Genomic DNA, 15882 nt, shown 5'->3' with positions numbered 1-15882 from the left:
ATTTTCATAGTCAAAGAGATACGCTGTCATAAAAAATTTTTATTTTAAAGTTGAACGATAGAGGATTGCGTGTCATTCATATCGAACGTTGCTATAAATTGGGTGATTGATAACTTAAAATCCAACAAATTAACATAAACTCAGAAACGGGGAAATCTAACGAACCTTTATCACAAATTTTCCTCATCTTTTCAAGTATTATCCACAAACAAATTTCTTAATTCTCACAAATGAATGATACAGAGTTCTATCTTATCTACGCTCTCTGTTATTCAACGTCTTCGCTTTTATACACTTTAGTGCTCTGACCACAACGTAATATTTAAAAGACTCGTTTACATTTACTTTTATTTAAAATAGCAAAACTTTATAACATTATCTTTTCGTTTCTATTTTACAATAAATACAATGACATTCTTAAATAAATTACGAAATAAATACAAAGTTTTACAACATTATCTAAATTATTTTGATATGTGAAGATAACGTTTGATTTATGAAAAGAATCAGGTAGTACGTTAAAGTTTGACAAACTTTAGGAACAGGTGACAAACATACGGTAACAGGTTTCATTGGATTTTTCCAAAGTTATCAGTGGCTTATCGTTCCTTAAAAACATCCACGACATCTCGTTCATCTTCACTGCGTAAAACTCGTCTCTTTTGGGAACCATAATCTCGTCTGTGAGCACTGTATCGTTGTTGACGATTCCTGAAGGATATCCCATGAATTTGCACAAACTTGCTAAATCTTCTTCGTCCACGGTAGGACTTGGGAAACATTCTGTGTACCACACGCCGTAACTTCGGCGAATCACTTCTCCAGAGCTGTCGTTAAAATTGAAAATTGAAAATTTACTATGAGTGTGGGATTTAATGTCGGATCCTTCATTTATGAAATAATCGTACAATTCGTAAATTGAATGCGAAGACGAATTGAATATACGAGAATTAAAGAGAAAGATATTTTTGAAGGAAAAATCAATCAGATTTAAAAGTACACCTTTGAAATGGGTGAATTTTTAATGACTAGACAATTAAAGATATTAAATAAGAATTATAAATACCTGTCGTTTGAATGGAGTTTCAACATTCTACACGTTGCTTCGTCTTCGCCGTTAGGACAATCTTTCACCCCATCGCAAATAAAATCTTGCGCTATGCAGGTGTCGTTTCCGCTTGTTCTATCGACAGAGAAAGCCATTATCAACTCTCTATAATTGCGTTTATTTGTAAGAAAAACAGATCGTAATATATCGACCACGGTGTTTACTGTAATCTCGCAACTGAGATTCAGGAAATGTAGTAGCTTTCATGCGTGGATTTCTTGGTTATATCATAGGGCTACATTTATAAAATATGAGCAAAGGCATCGACGTTATTGTCACACCTTTGCTTCGTTAGTCGTCACTTAACAATTGAAAGTTTTATAAAAATATCGCGTTGCATAGAAATTCTTACGTTTTGCATTTGAAGCTGAAATCTTTGCAAGAACACATTTCCGGTGATTCGTCAGTTTTATCCAGACAGTGTCGTACGCCGTCGCACAATCGCTCTGGCGATGTTAATTTCAGGTATTCCGCGCAGCTACATGTCGTAGGTTCATCGGATCCATCGTAGCAGTCGATATTTCCATCGCAAAACGCACTTTTGTCGACGCATTTGCCGTTTCTACAGCGAAGCTCTGTCTTCATGCAGTCTTAACATTCAAAATATACACGTCTTTTAATCATTCTTTATGTAACACGAAGAAATTATTTGTTCATACATTGTTTCTCGTTAACGTTTGAATTTTAGTTCGATATTTTCTCCAGTTTTTGAAATCCAAGTAAAATTTCTAGTATCACAAATTTATTTGCGAGTCTTAGTGCAAATTTAAAAGCAAACATGTGGATTCAATAAATATAAATAAATCGAACAATCGATGTATATAATAGTCTAATTATTGTACGTTTAAGAGACTCAAAAATTTAAAATTCCTGGAAATATAAATCTAGATAAATATATATTCACATTATCGTAGCACTTACTGCAGCTGTCCACGCTATTTTCACAATTTTCTTGGAATTCTTTGCAATATCTCGTGTCCTCGTCTTCTTCTCCGCGACAATCCGGAATACCATCGCAAACCCGGTTTTGCGGAATACACTGTCCAATGTTGCATCGAAAACCCGTACAAATTGGTTCTATCGATTGTCTCGGATCGTCTAATTAAATTTACGTATAATTTAATATATCTAATATAAAATTTAGTACGATGCAATGTAATTTTAATACGAATTTAGTATGGATAATTTGTATAATTTTACAGGTTTATAGAGTAGAATTTTAGATTGGTAGTTTAGAGTCAGAGTTCTATCAGAGTAGAATACACATTTACCGATTACTTCCGTCAAATAGGGATTTATGTGTTCGATACTCGTCATATTTTGCGCATTTTTGAAATTACAAATTCCTCTGTTATCTTGGAAAACTGAGGCAGGATACCATCCCTTTCTGCCACGACAGAATATTATGCCACTCCACCTCGACGTCTCACTTTCCTGAAGAACGACCAATGATACTTGTACAATCGTTCTTTGATACCGGTAAGAAGTTATAAAATCAACGAGGATTTATTTTCAAAAATCGTTCATATTTGTTTGTTAGTGGATAAATTGATAAAATTTTTTAATAAAATAGGATTTACCGAACATTCGGGATTCGAAACATTCACGAAGCATCGTTGACAACTTAAGCAATTCTCAAAAATAATTTTCAAGAAAACAGACTTTATCTCGTAGGCCTCGTTCGTTCCAACAGCCACGCAAGTGTCCATCGCTCCTGGTAGATAAATTCTGCAGATATTCGATAAATGTCTATAAACGATTCGATCAATTTTGGCAAATTTAGTTTGTTGTATTTACGTTTTGTTGACGAACAATGGTTGCACGTGACGACCGAAGTGGGCTCGATTTTTCAAGTGCAATAAAGTCGACACCGAGTTATTCACATAATGCACCTCATCGATGGTCGATACCTGCTGATGAGGACCGTTTATCTGACGGAATAATCGACCATAACCGAGTACGGCTGTTACATAATTTGTGTCCAACCTGGAAATAATTTGCAAATGTCGTTTATTAAAAACCAGTAAGTTAATGTTACAGTCAGAAATTTAAAGTAATGTCAAATAAATAAAGCATATTTTTTAATATCTCGGAGACAAACATTTTGACATCTGTCAAAAACCCTTCAAAAGAAAAATTTCTGTGATTCTATATTATGATTCAAACATGAAAACTCTATGACTCAATTCAACCAGATAGATTCCACGTAAAGTACTTCCAGACTTTAAATTTTTCAAACTTTCCAAAGCTTTCGTCGCGTAGCAAAGAGTTTACCACTTTAACGAGTAAAATTTTGCAGTGGAATTATGCAAATTTCATATGAAATTCCTTGATGCAAAAAGGAATATTATCGAGATATTGCTTGGCGCTCTCGAGACATTTCGCAGCGAATACTAATCGGTTCAAATCCATAAAATTCACAATTGTACGAAATTTGCGTAAAATTTTTCGAAACCTGCAATTCCTCAAACCAAATAGGATCCGCTCGAAATTCTTTGAAACTTCAACTTGAAACTTGTTGAGTTTTTAAACATTTGAATAGTCGAAATAGCTTCGATTACCTGACGTTCTCCAGACATTTCGCGGCGGACAGTAACCAGTTTGAGTCCAAGAGCAGCGCCATGCAACGGTAGCGTCCGTCGACAAAGATGGCAGCCAACCAGGGCCACAGGTAATCGCGGTTTCCGGTTCTATCGTCGATCGCCAAGTGAGCGTACATACTGCCGCTTGGTATCGCTGCACAGTGAATGTAAAGTCCCAAACATGTTTCGTCCTCTTCGTTCAGAGAGGCCGCTGATGAGTTCTCTTGGTACGTGGAGTCCCCTTTGTGCCAGTCTATCCTTTCCAGTTCCGAATTTTTCACGATCATGGACTCCGACGACCGAACGTTTCTTTCAACGAAAAATAAATAATTTTCTTCTTCCCCTTTCTTCGTATCAGAGGAATTTTCATCGTTGAAGAAAGATTATTGGATTTATTATGGAATATTGAGCATCGAACTTTAGCTGTGTCTTTAAGAAGGTTTGAATCAGAGGAGAGCGCAAGTGATGGAATTTGAAGTTTGAAACCTTATGGCAACCGTTTGATTCATAGGAATCTTCGGGACCGTTTAGACGATCAATATTATTGTCGATATTACTGTCGATATTAAGGGTTCTCGGCGTTGTATTGGCAATATATATATATTGTCAGTATATCGATGAGGATTCTGGATATTGACAGTAATATTGACAATAGTACTGACGATAATGTTGATTATCTAAACGCTCCTTTGCACGCTATTATGGCACTACGTTACGTAGGTACCGTGTTCAGTTTCCGAGGATAATCGAGAAATCAAATTCGAGCGTGGAATATAAAATGATTAAGAATCCATAGAGTCGAAAATATACTTACGCAAGACCAAAGTATTCGCACATATTTTGTCCAATGATCGAAGCAGTAGATTGGTTTTTGTGCATTCTGGGATGATGACAAGTTGGTTGCCATTTTCCCTCGACGTATCTAGTCAGAATCCCTTGTACGTTTAAAAATGGTCTTCTATCACCATCGAGATATACACGTTGACCATCGGTCAACGTGACTGTAAGAAAAAAGATAAACAAAACTTTAAACCGTAGTAATATATTTTTGTACAAAAATGTATAAAGCAGTATGTACGTATAAAATGTATTTCGAATAAATATGTGACGGTTCGAGATATCTTTTCTGTTAACAGAGTTTTATCTTAAAAATTTGGTAAATTAAAGATGACTCACAGCAGTCGAGCTCGTCCTCCTTAAAGATGCAATCGAAGTTTCCATCGCACTTTTTCGCCATCGAAACGCAGGTCTTACTCGTCTTGCACAAAAATTCATTCTCGGCGCAAATTCCTATAAAATAAATAAAGCATTAGTTACACTTAATCGTACAATTATTCTATACCGTATAATTCCTTTCTATTTAATGGTATAATTAAAAAGGTACGACAGTTGAATAATTAGTTACCGCAGTCCTGTTCGTCCGTTAAATCATCACAATCTACGTAACCGTCGCATATAGCACTTGGTTTTAGATTCTGCAAAAAGTTCTTACAAGTGCAATTCATTTCGTCGCTACTGTCTTCACAATCCACCACTCTGTCACATCTTTTCTCGATTGGAATACTTTGAAGCAATCTGTAAATTTTACAAATACGATAATACGTCGGAATTGCTGAAATAAATATATTCGTCGACTAACGTGTTTCGTGTCGAATATTTTAATTAAAAGAAAGGTACCTTGTACAAGTGAATATCGTAGGAAAAGTTTTCGCTATTAATGGCGAAACAGTTTCAGTGTAAGCGATAGTAGAAGTTGTCGAAGTCGAGTTGTCGTCATCCTCAGATTGCGAGTCATCATGTTCCTGCTGCGTAAACACAGATTCCTCAGTCGCATTGTCGATTCTATCGTAAGACATTGTGAACTCTAAAAATAATTTACATACGAATGCCGTTAGAATAAAAAATTTGTTATCACGCTTTTAATAGAAGTAGAAAAGCGTTATTGAAATTAAACCTTGAATATAATCCTGATTTGTTGGAGTTAAAATTATTATGACAAGATAAATTACTATAACAAATTGTGGAGAACCTACCAGTGATGACGATCTCGCTAGACGTCATGGAATTATCTCTACTCGTTGGTAGTATAGACTCGAAATCGTTCTCTATCTGCTTGTAAAGCATAGAATGGCTACAATTGATTTCGTCTTCGCCGTTCAAACAATCGACTATTCGATTGCAACGCGCTTCGATTGGTAAACATTTGCCTAGGCCTCCTTCGCAACTGAATCCTGGACATTTTTCCAAGGCAGTGCGCCTTAGAGGAGGCACACCTCGACCATCTAAATATTAAGCATAAATATAGCAGCACACGAAAGTGTAATATTTGTTAATTTTCTATTTGTTCTACTTGTTCCATTGGTATTGCTTGTTCTTTTCTACTCGTTTTGCATGAATTCGAGAAAATAAAAATGCCAGAGATATGACTCACTGGAAATTTCTTGAATCCAACTTAGGAAGTAGCTGACTCTCGCATAGATCCCCGGTTCATCCGGTCGAGCGCAGCCTTGTCCGTGACTAACTACGCCTGCCACGTACCACTGCGATGTCGAGTACGGATTTCTACGAATGAATGACACGAATTAACCAAATCATAGACTAAACTCTGAATTACACTGGCTAGACTCTCTCGAATAATAATTTCCTAACATCATATGGTTGAATACTTCAACGATGGAGCGCAGCAATCGACGCCATGAATTGCAAAACAATTTTAGAAACCTTTTTACGAGAAAAACGGTGATTTAACAACGTTAGAAATATACACGCAGCGAAGGTGTATACATAAGCAATCCAGAGAGGGAAAATCAGTAGGACGAATAAATAAAAAAAAGATTGTATTTTGGAAACTGGAATTCACGGTCTCGATTATCGGGTCAATTAGAAGCTACATTATCTTTAGAGAACGCCAATAACCGATTTATGTGAAATAATCATTTTGTTTATCGTTGATCTCTTAATATCTTAGTTATCCTTGCCGATAGAAAAAATATTTTCCATTAGTTGGATAATCATATACCTGCATAATAAAGGACCACCGCTGTCTCCTTGACAAGCATCACGACCTCCGTAAAGATATCCAGCACAAATGGAGGCCTCGTTCTGGTCGTCTTCGTACTTACAATTAGCCAATATCGGAACTTCTACTTCTCTCAGATGATCGGCTGGAAAATCCAACAATTATATCAACTTAATTACATTTGCCTTGTTACCAGATCAAATTTATTAAAATTGGTATCGTTAAATTTAGTATAGTTTACTCGTCAGTGAATCGTACACATTTGTGCAATTTAAAGGAAATTTGTGAAATTTAGACCGAAAGGAAATGTCTTACGATTCAATCCATATTCTGTAGTAGTACCCCAACCAATTGCTATACAAGTTGTATTAGGTTCTGGTTTATTTCTCCACATGGGTCCTAGGAGATTCGGGCCAGGAAGACAAACTGGTCGCACCCATCGATTGAAACGCAGAGGATCGTCCAACATAATCATACCAATGTCGTTCTGCAGATGTCTAGCGTTATATTGCGAATACATCACCGTGTACCGTGCTTTTCTGGATTGTGACATCGGCGAGAAAGAATTTTGACGAAGTATTCCCGCCTGGACCTCGAAATATTGGCCTACATAGCTGTTTACAAATTTAACAGTCGCATCGTGAATGAATAGCTTTTTCAACATTTTTCGAAATATTTATATCGTACGCCACATCAATTTTTGCAACGATTTACGAATGGAAGGTAGCAAATTTACGAATAAAAAGATACATCGATATGACAAAGGACACTGCTAGAGTATGCAATGCGTTTTGATATGATTTAATCTTAAGTAGGCGAAAATAAAAACAAATTCATGGAGAAAGTCAGATATCGCGACAAAAAGCTATTTCTCACGGACATATTCCAGATGACTATGAATTTATTCTTATAAAATGACATGTTTCTGCATCTCTACATTGAGATATATAGAAACAATATGCAGATACATGTACACAAATTACAATTGCTACTTGAGTTACGCGAATTTATTATTATATGCTGTCACACTTTTAATCATTTCTTTCGCCTACTGTCAATGATAATCATCCAAAAATTGTCAAACATCCGTGGAAAATCTATGTTTAAACCGTATAAATGCGCGTACCCTTCGAGACAGTGAGCAGCTGTGAGCACCCAAAGTTCGTTCAGTATAGTACCGCCACAATAGAAAACGCCATCCTTGTAAATGGCCACCAGAAACGGCCAGGCTTTCGGATGACTCGCACGACCACCTACGACGCGCAATTGCGAACCAACTATATCGTCCTGCTTCCTGTCCATCTTCTTACTTTCGTTATCTCCTGGATTTACGTTGTCATCGTCCGACGGTAACACAATTTTCTTATTTTCATTACGTCTTACATCCCCGTATTCGATGTAAGTATCATCTTCAGGTGGAAACATAATTGCATCGTACATCTGTAAAGGAGCTCGGTTCTCTTTTTCCAGTATATGCGGTCGTAGATGATCCTCCTGAGAAAACACGGTAGTTCCGCACGGGAATCGCGGACAACGTACGAAAATCGCAGTGTTCATACACGAGGGAATTACTTTCGTTTGGTTGTTCACTCGTGTTAGATAGGGGCCCTGGTACGCGTTACCTGGCACGGAATGCACTTTTATTTCGGGAACTTTGCTGTAATAAAATTTAAGAAAGAATCAAGATTATTATTAACGCAATATGTCTTAAGACGAGTAAAAATGTCGTTTGAAAATTGAAATGAATTTCAGTTAAGCCCAGATTCGTTCATGGATGAATAGTTCAAGTGGCTGGAACATTCGTACTAATTAAAACGTCCAGATAAATGCAATTCTACTCCACTCCAGAGCCCTACGAGTTCTAGAGCTCCAGAGTTCTACGAAGTTCTGACGTTCTACAGTTCTACAATCAGATTTCTGGAGTTTTGGAATTCCAGAGTTCTAAACATTTAGTTTTGGGTTTCCAGTTTTACAGCTCTCGAATATTTACTTTTCGATCTTTAGAGTTCTACAGTTTCTGAATCGTTTAGTTTTGGATTTCTAAAATTCTAGAGATCCGAAGGCCGAGAGTTCTCAAGTTTCACAGTTCTAGAGTACCGTGGTTCCAGAATTTTACTGTTCCAAAATCTTAGACCTCTAGAATATTATAAATCCAGAACCTCCAAATTTTCGAGTTCTTAAGTTTTATCTTACTTGATTTGCGAGCCGATCTCAGAGATACAGGCATCCTTGGCCCATGCGTTGATCGGTGGACACACGGGGTACCATTGGCCCTTGTAGTTCTTATGGAGATATCCTTCGGTGTAGCCGATCGTGAATAACTAAAGAATATGTGTGCATGTTTAACGACGTGTTATAAAGCGTACCTAGTGTATGTACGTACAAAACACGATATCTAACGCATAAGATAACGCGTGATTGATAATATTTGTGAACGATAGGGGAAATTGCATTCGTGATTTACATTTTTTCCTTCGATGTACGAGGGAGTGAGAATATTGCAGTCCATTTCGTCTTTCCCACTAGCACATTGCCGTTTTCCGTCGCATCGTTGGGAAAGCGGTACACAAGTATCAGTAGTATATGGTCTTTGCCAATCGTTGCAGCTGAATGAATTTTTTGGACAACCTGAAAAGCGTAACATGTACTTAAGATAGCAGAACGTCAAAATTTTACGTTGCGCGTTAGCAAAACAGGATTTTCCTCCCACGGATAAAATAGTTCCAATTGGAAAATAAAATCGCAGTACCTGGTGCCATCTCGTGCGAAATATTCACGTTCGTATAGAGGCTAAGATGTAAATTGATTTTATGTGAAATTTCAATCTCTCGCGTTTGATATTTACGCTTCTCGCCAGTGATTATATCGACTACACGCTATAACGAGAGATCTTTGATACTTTATATCGGATAATCGACAAGAACTTCGATGTATACGTTACTCCATCGATGAAACAGAGTTCTGTTGTACACGCATAAGAGGTATAGCATATCAGAATTAGCGTCAAATTAATATGAGGATTTTCAAATTGTAGAATGGTGACAAAATGATAAATAGTCTCCAAATCTTAGAAGCCTAAGATTCTAGAGCGCCGAAATAGAACTAGAGTAGTAGAATTCCAGAGCATCAGAGTTTTAAAGTTAAAAATTAATATTTTGCAGTTCCCGAATGTCAGAGCTCTCAGATTCTACAGATCCGTATTCCTAAGTTCTAAAGTTTCAAATAAAAAATCTAGAGTACTAGATGTTGACCTTCAGAGTTCCAAAATTCTCAAGTAGCTAAGTTCTACAGTTCCAGAGAGCGAAAAGTTTTCAATTCCAAGCTTACAGAGTTACGGACGTTTAGTTTTCAGAATCTCAGAAGTTTCAGGCTAGCAAATTTTCAACTTCTCGTATTAAAAGACAAATATTTATTCTCACCGAAACATCCCAACTCATCTTCCCCATGCGGACAATCGAAATAGCCGTCGCAAAGTCGCTCGAGCGATATTCGATCTCTGCAAGAACACGTCCTCTCGTCGCTAGCGTCGTAACAATCCACCACACTGTCGCACCACTGCGATCTCGATACGCATCGCTTGCCATCGTTGCATCGAATCGTATTGGAAGGACACTCGTCAGGATATCCTACCACATAAAATATGAAAAACAATAATGGAACAACAAATGATTAAAGCCACGCGGTAGAACTCTATTTATCGGAATTTCATTATTTACCGCCTCCATTTATCAATTGTATCATATTCAAGAATTGTATTTATTGTATTTAACCTTATTTGTCCGTCGTTCCATCTTTCCCATTCTCAAATTACTTGAATCGAATTCTAGTTCTAACAAATAGAGTTCTGCTACATCTTTGAAACACGCCCTTACTATGTAGAAATTCCTCATCGTCCTTCTTCTCGTTAGCAATAGTATACTGCGCATCTTCCTTGTCATACGTGACGGAAGATCTCTGATACTCGGAGACTCCAGGAATAGTCGGAAACTGGAACGTTGGTGCAGGAATATACGTGCAGTAATAAGGTGTTTTGCTATTAGAATTGGCGGGGGCGCTGGAAGACGTTTGATGTCCAGGGATAGGTGGAAAATTCAGAATCGCAGGGCCTGATGGACCGACTCTTTGACCGCTGGATGATCCAAAATTACCAGGGCCAGGTAATACTTGTGCGGGAGTTTGCAATTGCATGTAACCTTGCATTTGATCGAGATCCTGGAAACCTTGCCGTTCGGGTTGCATCGAATACGCGTACGAAACTCCTGGAGAGGATCCTGGATACATGGTTTGACCTGGACCCGATTGTTTTGTCGGATTATTATTCGCGCTTGGACTGTAGAAACAGACTCGATGAGGCACCCAGGAGATCGTTGGTGTCAGTACCAGCTGTTGACTCGATTTTATCGTTTCTGCCGTGGGAGTCATTCCCGAAGGTATCTCTTTGGTTCCTTTGGCGACGATTCTTCCATACTTATCGCGGAAGACCGGTCTGCTGGAATTTTTGGCTGCTAAAATTGAAAACTTTCGTTCAGTGTTATATTTTCAAGAATATCGTTTCGTCACTTGTATTATCTGTCATGAATAAACATACGATAAATAAATCGTATTATCGTATCAACAGCGTGAAAATAATAGACTTTTATTGAACGAGTGTTTGGACCGGTAAAAGAAATAGAGAGAAGGAAAGAAAAAGAGCTATTCATACGCATCGACTTAGTATAATCAAATTCGAACATAGAGCGGAGTGATAAATTATACATCTACCGTTTTCACCTTCCCTTTCCGCTGTCTTCTGCTCGTGACCTTGGTTCGGAGGATGCACCGAAGGATGCATCGGGTTGATCGCAATTTTCGTCACGTCGCCATCGCCTAGTTTGGCTGTCACGTTCGTGGTCCGCTTAGTATCATCGTTTCCGATCATTTGGTCGTTGATTCTGACCGTTGTTTCTTCCGCCTTCGGTGTAGTCGACACGTTGCTCGTTGCATTAATCGTATCCACTTCCGTGGACGCGTTCGTCGCTCTATGTTCCATCGTTCTAGTCGTGGATGAGCTAATGTTAAAATTACCATTTACTAAGAGATATCAGCGAAATTATCAACATTTGAAAAGAAATATTTTCACGATGATATGGAAAGATACATTTATTTATTTATTATGGAAATCGAAATTTATTCGTTTATAGAAAATTTAATCAATACGTAAAATATTCGAGGTATAGCCCTCTGTATAACATACGATAGGTAAAACAATTTTCAACCTAAGTTTCATTTCCTTAAGCGTAAAATTCGTAAAAATATTTGTAGCGATATTCGTAAAGACATGAGTTTGCATAAATATCCGCAGTCCAGTAACTACACAGTCGAACGATACTTACATTCTCTCAGTCGTTTCCAATTCTTTCGTCGTTCGATTCAAATCCCCTTTCCCATTATCTCCGAAACTACCCTTAAAACTCGCCGTAGTCGATTTCTGTACGTTGTCTTCGACCTTGGTCGTTTTCAACGCGTCCGCATCCACGAGATCGGTATTCAAATTCTGCTTATCGTCGTCGTGTTTCTCGTCATTTAGCAAATCAGTTACGATATCAACGTTGTTCTTAATCTGACGATGATCAGAGTATTCCTGCATCGTTCGTTCGTTGCTCGTACGAGTATTCGGGTGAGAATCTTCGATGAACGTAGTCGCGTCGTTCCTGCACTGCAGACACTCGACTAGCTCGACGAATTTCGATTTGATAGAACTCGTCTCCGTAGAAAAGTTCTTGAAAAATGCCTGCAAATGTGGCACACTGCTGTTCACGATGCTCACGATGCTCCACATCGAATCGATCACTTCCGTGCAGTGTTCCATGTTCTGCTTACAGGCACTCGCATTGGGATCTTCACGTTTCCGACGAGATTCGTGCATCAGTGCTATCAAGTGCAACTGATCTTGTTGATCAAGCTGATCCTTGTACAAGTATCGATACAGACTTTGCAGGGCTGGATTTGTCGTTTTCTGTTGTGCAGGGCAGTCCTTTCTTACGAGCCCTACTTGTTCGTTAGTTTTTTGTATTTTGTGCGCTGTGTAGATGTAGCCTGTTGCGAATTAAAATATTTATTTATTTATCGCAGATGTAATTTAGAAAATTTGTTTGTTCGAATTGGTGATTTTAGTGGTTTATAATTGGCTTGTAATTGGCAATTTCAGTGAGTTCCATTAACATAAAAGTACAGCGAGAGAAAGAGAGAGATTCACGATTTTTCATTGGTCCTGCATCGAATTTTGATTTAAGCAAATATTTGTTTAGGTTCTCGAATGGTAGAATATTAGAAAGCTAACCAGAATGAAAGTACGAACGCGTGAAGTTTGCATCCGATTATTACCGACGCAAGGATTTCTCTTTCGCAAAATCGATATCCACGTCTCTAAATATGAAACCGCATAATACGTTCGATTACTATAGGTCATCGATGACTCAGGATTTTCTTCTGAAAAATCGATACTGATATTTCGCAACAGTTTATTATTCGAGAATGATTTTTAATATCGTTAATCAGACAGATGAGAACGATCCCGAAGCTATTCGTAATAAAAATGCACAGCTCATTATAAATTACGAATCTTGCGCTTCATGACAAATTAATAACGCGATAAATGATTCACTTTGATATCAAAGTGTTTCTTTGAATCGCATTCCTTACTCCATACTCTTACACGAATCAGATCGTTAAAGAAAGTTCCTAAAAACGCGTAGTAAGTGTATAAACCATCAAGGAAAAATTTATTATGATTACGTCTGTAGTTCTGATATTAAAAGTCTCCCTAATTCCAGTCACGTAGAATTCCAGCCGCGAATGAATAGAACAAAAATGTACACACCTGAAACAACAGCCAAATATATCAGGAATCCAGCAAAAGACAAGATCAATATGAGGATTAGAGTTTGCACCAGATACACTAGTCTATGGCGTCTCATAAATTTCAAATGCGTATATTTGCTCGAGCTTCCACTATGTTCCGTCGCACTTGCTGAAATTGAAACGTAACATACGAGATGTAGCGATGTGACAATCGAGATCTATATCGGATAAGCGTCTCATATACGCGTGTGTATGTATCAAATTGAAAATAAATAGACAAACAAGACGGTTGGAAAATATCAAGGTATCGGCGTACCGCTTTTCGAAGTTGTCAAGTTAATGCAACACTGGTTGTCCGTTATTGGTACATTCTCCAGCTTCGTAAGAGAGATCTTGTACTCTGTATTCATGGTGAAGAGACTCGTACAAACCTGAGTGAAAAGAGAGCAAAGGGTCACGTCGTAGAATTTCCTATGCAACTTGCGCGCGATCGATGCCGACAAATAACACCGATGTTACGTAATTTTCGGTAATTTTCTTATTTACAAATCGGCGATTCCGTACCACGTTTATTAAGTAGTACGCAGTGGAAAGTAGGTTTAAAATAGCGATACCTTCGATGCAAATGATCATCGCGTTAAAGAACAGATAGAAGTTCTTTCGTAAAATTATAGAAACATTTTATTCCGGCAGAATTGTATCTCTCGATGATATTTCATAATTCAACGTTCGCGTTAAGAAGCACTATCGATCTTTTCCATCGATCTGAAATATCGAGTATCAAGTTTCCATCGCGAAACGCACGACGTTTTGCATCGTTCGCGATTCCGGTTTCCGGTACGGTGGTTCTTTGAAAGTATACGAAATAGACGATACTACTCACATTCGCAAGGTCTTAGAGCGCTTCTCTTCGCCGTTTCTATTCGATGGATCGCCGTACGTATTCTTGCTGAAACAACCTCGAAAACGTTTCCGGAAAACTTGCTTCTTGTCAATGATCCGTGCACTCGATGCAACCGATGCACGTGAAATAACTCGATGCTCGATCCGACGAACCAACGATGCTTTGGATCGAACGTGTCAGCAATACGGCTTGGCTAAAAATCGGGCTAACGAGATTTCATCATCGTGATAAAGTGAATGACCCTTTAAATAGGTGTATACGCATCGAACGCTAAATTAGCAATACGATTGTTTTCCGTTCGAATTGACCTTTTACATTTATTCGCTTCTATTTTTTTTTTTTTTCTTCGACGATGGGATCGACGGACGGATAGAAAAATGAACGGATACGTTGGTGAACGAATGAAAGAATAGACGCAAAAAATTGTAAATTGCAAATGAACGGAATATCGTAATTTAGAATCAGATACAAATTGTTCCGACACAATGTCCTGTATCGATAAAGTTACGCAGATTGGTGACGCTGTTTGGTTGGTGGTATGAGAAAGGATAAACACAAATTGGGGGTGAATTTTTTGGTAGACGAAAAAGTAAATGGATGTATGAGTTGATACGAAAATCAGTGGATTTATGTGTGAACAGGGAAAGAAGGGGTGTACGAATAAATGAACGAAGAAAGAGAATTTAGTATAGATGCTACTGTTTCGTTGCTTGTTTATTGTGAAATCTCTAGTTTCACAAATTGAAATAAATGCTTATTAAATGATAATCCTACTTTTGTTCATTATTTTCGCCCTGTCTCGAGCGTAATACGATCCCAGCTGTCATCAATTTCCATTAATTACTGTGTATACGTAGGCCGCTGGAATGCACGACATTGCAATTTTACGACGGAGAACGTTTCGAATTGTCGTTTGTTATGTCTATATATGATTGTTACGTGGAAATAGATTTTCCAAACTACTATTAATATTGCACGAATTTCACGAACGAATAAATGTATCAAACGTCCTCGGGAAAGATCGTTAACGTGTTCGAACGTTCGTGATATTTCTATTCTTTCCAGCGTTACAGGTTTTGCAAGATGAAATATCTTTTTGGTAGATCGTTTTCACGTTTTCAAGTCTTTAACAAGGTAACTTTTCGTGGAATCAAAAGAAATGCATGAATCGGCGTAGAAACGTTTGCCTCGGGCGTCTTTCTTTTCGAAATATAGCTTTCATTTAGAAATTTATTTCACTCTTTACATATTACAACGAGGAGGTTATTCCGGGAATTTTATATCTTCAATAACTCAGTCAGTCTAGCCATTTTTAAATTTGTTTCAAACTTTCTTAATACAATTACAACAGTGTTGATGAAATTTCACAATGTTTCGCATAACGCACTCGCAATTTACTCGTAAAGGACGTCTACAAGTATTCTAATAT

At 37.7% G+C, this 15882-nt stretch overlaps 2 protein-coding genes across 2 annotated transcripts in view; one reads left to right on the top strand and one right to left on the bottom strand.

The window, feature by feature from the left end:
- LOC122570409 (neutral ceramidase) overlaps positions 1-15882 on the top strand; it is a 139739-nt gene that overhangs the window by 75240 nt on the left and 48617 nt on the right. The window lies entirely within an intron of this gene.
- Positions 74-14530, bottom strand: LOC122570407 (serine protease nudel). Its single transcript, XM_043732675.1, has 26 exons — positions 14433-14530; positions 13866-13980; positions 13569-13718; positions 12082-12784; positions 11480-11757; positions 10582-11214; positions 10129-10335; positions 9174-9337; positions 8903-9030; positions 7836-8366; positions 7025-7323; positions 6710-6854; positions 6122-6252; positions 5724-5972; positions 5368-5554; positions 5096-5265; positions 4867-4980; positions 4505-4691; positions 3670-3999; positions 2906-3094; positions 2689-2836; positions 2380-2542; positions 2030-2206; positions 1461-1698; positions 1067-1183; positions 74-827 (listed from the first exon to the last, which is right to left on the bottom strand). The coding sequence occupies exons 2-26, from the start codon at positions 13957-13959 to the stop codon at positions 536-538; spliced, it is 6024 nt and encodes a 2007-aa protein (XP_043588610.1). The 5' UTR covers positions 13960-13980; positions 14433-14530; the 3' UTR covers positions 74-535.

Source organism: Bombus pyrosoma, linkage group LG8 (assembly GCF_014825855.1).
Source record: "Bombus pyrosoma isolate SC7728 linkage group LG8, ASM1482585v1, whole genome shotgun sequence".
Taxonomy (NCBI): Eukaryota; Metazoa; Arthropoda; class Insecta; order Hymenoptera; family Apidae; genus Bombus; species Bombus pyrosoma.
Note: the sequence above shows the minus strand (reverse complement) of the source record. Positions and strands in the feature narration are given on the sequence as shown.